This window comes from Stegastes partitus, unplaced genomic scaffold, assembly GCF_000690725.1.
Source record: "Stegastes partitus isolate 25-593 unplaced genomic scaffold, Stegastes_partitus-1.0.2 Scaffold1380, whole genome shotgun sequence".
Classification (NCBI taxonomy): domain Eukaryota; kingdom Metazoa; phylum Chordata; class Actinopteri; family Pomacentridae; genus Stegastes; species Stegastes partitus.
The window spans coordinates 108,843-111,166 of NW_007579111.1; the positions used below are offsets into that span (position 1 = coordinate 108,843).

The 2,324-nt window shown below is 45.0% G+C and overlaps 1 protein-coding gene across 1 annotated transcript in view; it reads right to left on the bottom strand.

The window, feature by feature from the left end:
* The window catches only part of stab1 (stabilin 1), a 53,093-nt gene that overhangs the window by 30,420 nt on the left and 20,349 nt on the right, over positions 1-2,324 (bottom strand). Inside the window, exons 25-27 of the mRNA XM_008299104.1 lie at positions 1,907-2,065; positions 987-1,082; positions 64-159 (exon numbers count right to left, since the gene is read on the bottom strand). Of these exons, the coding sequence (XP_008297326.1) occupies positions 64-159; positions 987-1,082; positions 1,907-2,065 (351 nt within the window). The remainder of the gene's footprint in view (positions 1-63; positions 160-986; positions 1,083-1,906; positions 2,066-2,324) is intronic.

A 2,324-nucleotide genomic window follows, 5' to 3' on the forward strand; every position in this document is an offset into this window, starting at 1 on the left:
AGAGTGTTGACGGATTTGTCGACCTGATGCAGGTCCTACAGGTAAACCCAGGTGAGCTTGTACCTCCAGTAAGCTTCCGTAGCAGATGTTTCCGTCTCCTGCGTATCCGTCTGGACAGGTACAGGTGTGAGCTCCACCCTCCTTCAGCTCACACTTGGCCTGAAACAGAAAAACTCTTCAACACTGAAACATCAGGAACTGTTTAGTGCCAGTGTTCAAGTCAGTCAGAAGGCTTTTCTACAGGTGTTCCCTGTTCTGCTAGCTTACAGGTAAGATCCCATCAAATCACAGACGTGTTCACATCAAAACCAGGCCACAGCTGGAGATATGGTCCACACAGGAAACGGTCCTCTGTTTCACTGCTGTGCTGTATTTAAATCAGCTACACAATGCTTCACTGACTCCTGCTGCTATTTCAGACATCGTCTGTTTTTCTTGCTGCCAGATTTATTCACAGCTGACTGAGCGTCAATCGATTTATTGATCAGAAACAAGTGATTAGAGAAGAAGGAGAAGCAGCTGATGTGTGTCTTTATGTCTGTGTCTGTGTCTGTGTCTGTGTGTTGTTGTTGTTGTTGTCTTTGTTGTGTTGTTATGTTGTCATTGTGTTGTTGTTGTTGTCTTTGTTGTGTTGTCGTTGTTGTGTTGTCATTGTTGTCTTTGTTGTGTTGTCATTGTGTTGGTGTTGCCATAGTGTTGTTGCTGTCTTTGTTGTGTTGTCATTGTTGTTGTGTTGTCGTCGTTGTGTTGTCGTGTTGTTGTTGTCATTGTGTTGTTGTTGTTGCCATTGTGTTGTTGTTGTGTTGTTGTCTTTGTTGTGTTGTTGTTGTTGTCTTTGTTTTGTTGTTGTGTTGTTGTTGTTGTCTTTGTTGTGTTGTTGTCTTTGTTGTGTTGTTGTTGTTGTCTTTGTTGTGTTGTTGTCTTTGTTGTGTTGTTGTTGTTGTCTTTGTTTTGTTGTTGTGTTGTTGTTGTTGCTGTTGTGTTACCAGTCCATGACAGCCTCCATTGTTTTTCAGACAGGGGTTGACGAGGTCGCACACAATCCCGTTTCCCATGTAACCAGTTTTACAAACACACTCACTCTGCAGACAAACAAACAAAAACAGAAACAAAACAGAAACAGACAAACATGAGCTGTGAGTCGCTGAAGATGAAACTTATTAACATCTGAACATTCAGGACCTCAAAGACACTTTTCCTGAACAATTATTTGAACAAGCATGGTTCCACGTGGTGATTCTAGATGCCGGTTCTAGGTGTTGGTTCTACGTGTTGGTTCTACGTGTTGGTTCTACTTGTGATGTTGTGTGTCTGTGTCGTGTTTGGGTCATTCTGTGTGTCTCTTGTGGTTTCATGTCTCTTTGAGGCGGTTCTTTGTCGCCTCTCTTTGGTTTTGTGTCTTGTTGGTCCACATGAACACACTGATGAGGACTCATTCATAGGACAGAACATCGACCCAACCCACTAGTGCACGTCAACATCTGGTCTAAACATGTAAAAACCAGAACCTTGTCTGGTCCAACTTCACCACATCAGGTTCTGCTGATATTAGAGCCTCAACAGGTGGTGAAATGTGACCAGAGACTGGGTTCTCGTAGAACCATGGATCCATCCATAGACAGACACTGACAGGAACTCTCTGGATCAGTAATGAAACTGTGTCCTACTAGATCCATCCAGAACTGTTCTGTCTGAGTCTCCACAGTTCATGTTGGACTTTGATTCCTGGAGATCCTGAACCTTAAACTGACTTCACAGCCAAAATGTTCTACTTAGTTTTGGGTCCAAATAACACATCAGTAACGTCAGCAGAACCTCAGATGGATCATGTGTCCTGAGTTCTGCCTGAACAGACTCAGGTCAGATAAAGGTTCTGGTGCTGAATTAAAGCACTGCTGGGTCCGACCTGTCCGGGCCCGATGTGGTTGCAGTCGGCGTTGGCGCTGCAGCCTCCTCGAGTCGCCGCCGCGCAGTTGTTGATCTCAATGCAAACTTTGCCGTCGCCGGTCCAGCCTTCAGCGCACACACAGGTCGCCTCACCTGGACGCAGCGGCGCACACTGGGCCTGCACACACACACACACGCGCGCACACACACACACACACACACACACAAATCATTTGATTTTTTACGTCTTATTTTAAAATCCCTCAGAAATTCTTCTGACGACTTCATGACTCGACTAACATCTGGAGCGGCGCTGCTTCCAGGTTTCCACATTTATGTAAAATAAACCATGAAATAAATCTTTCGCTCTGCCTGAGTCCTGCTGATACATGACATCAGAGTCAGCAGATAAACACATTCCCTCAGCCGAGAATCTG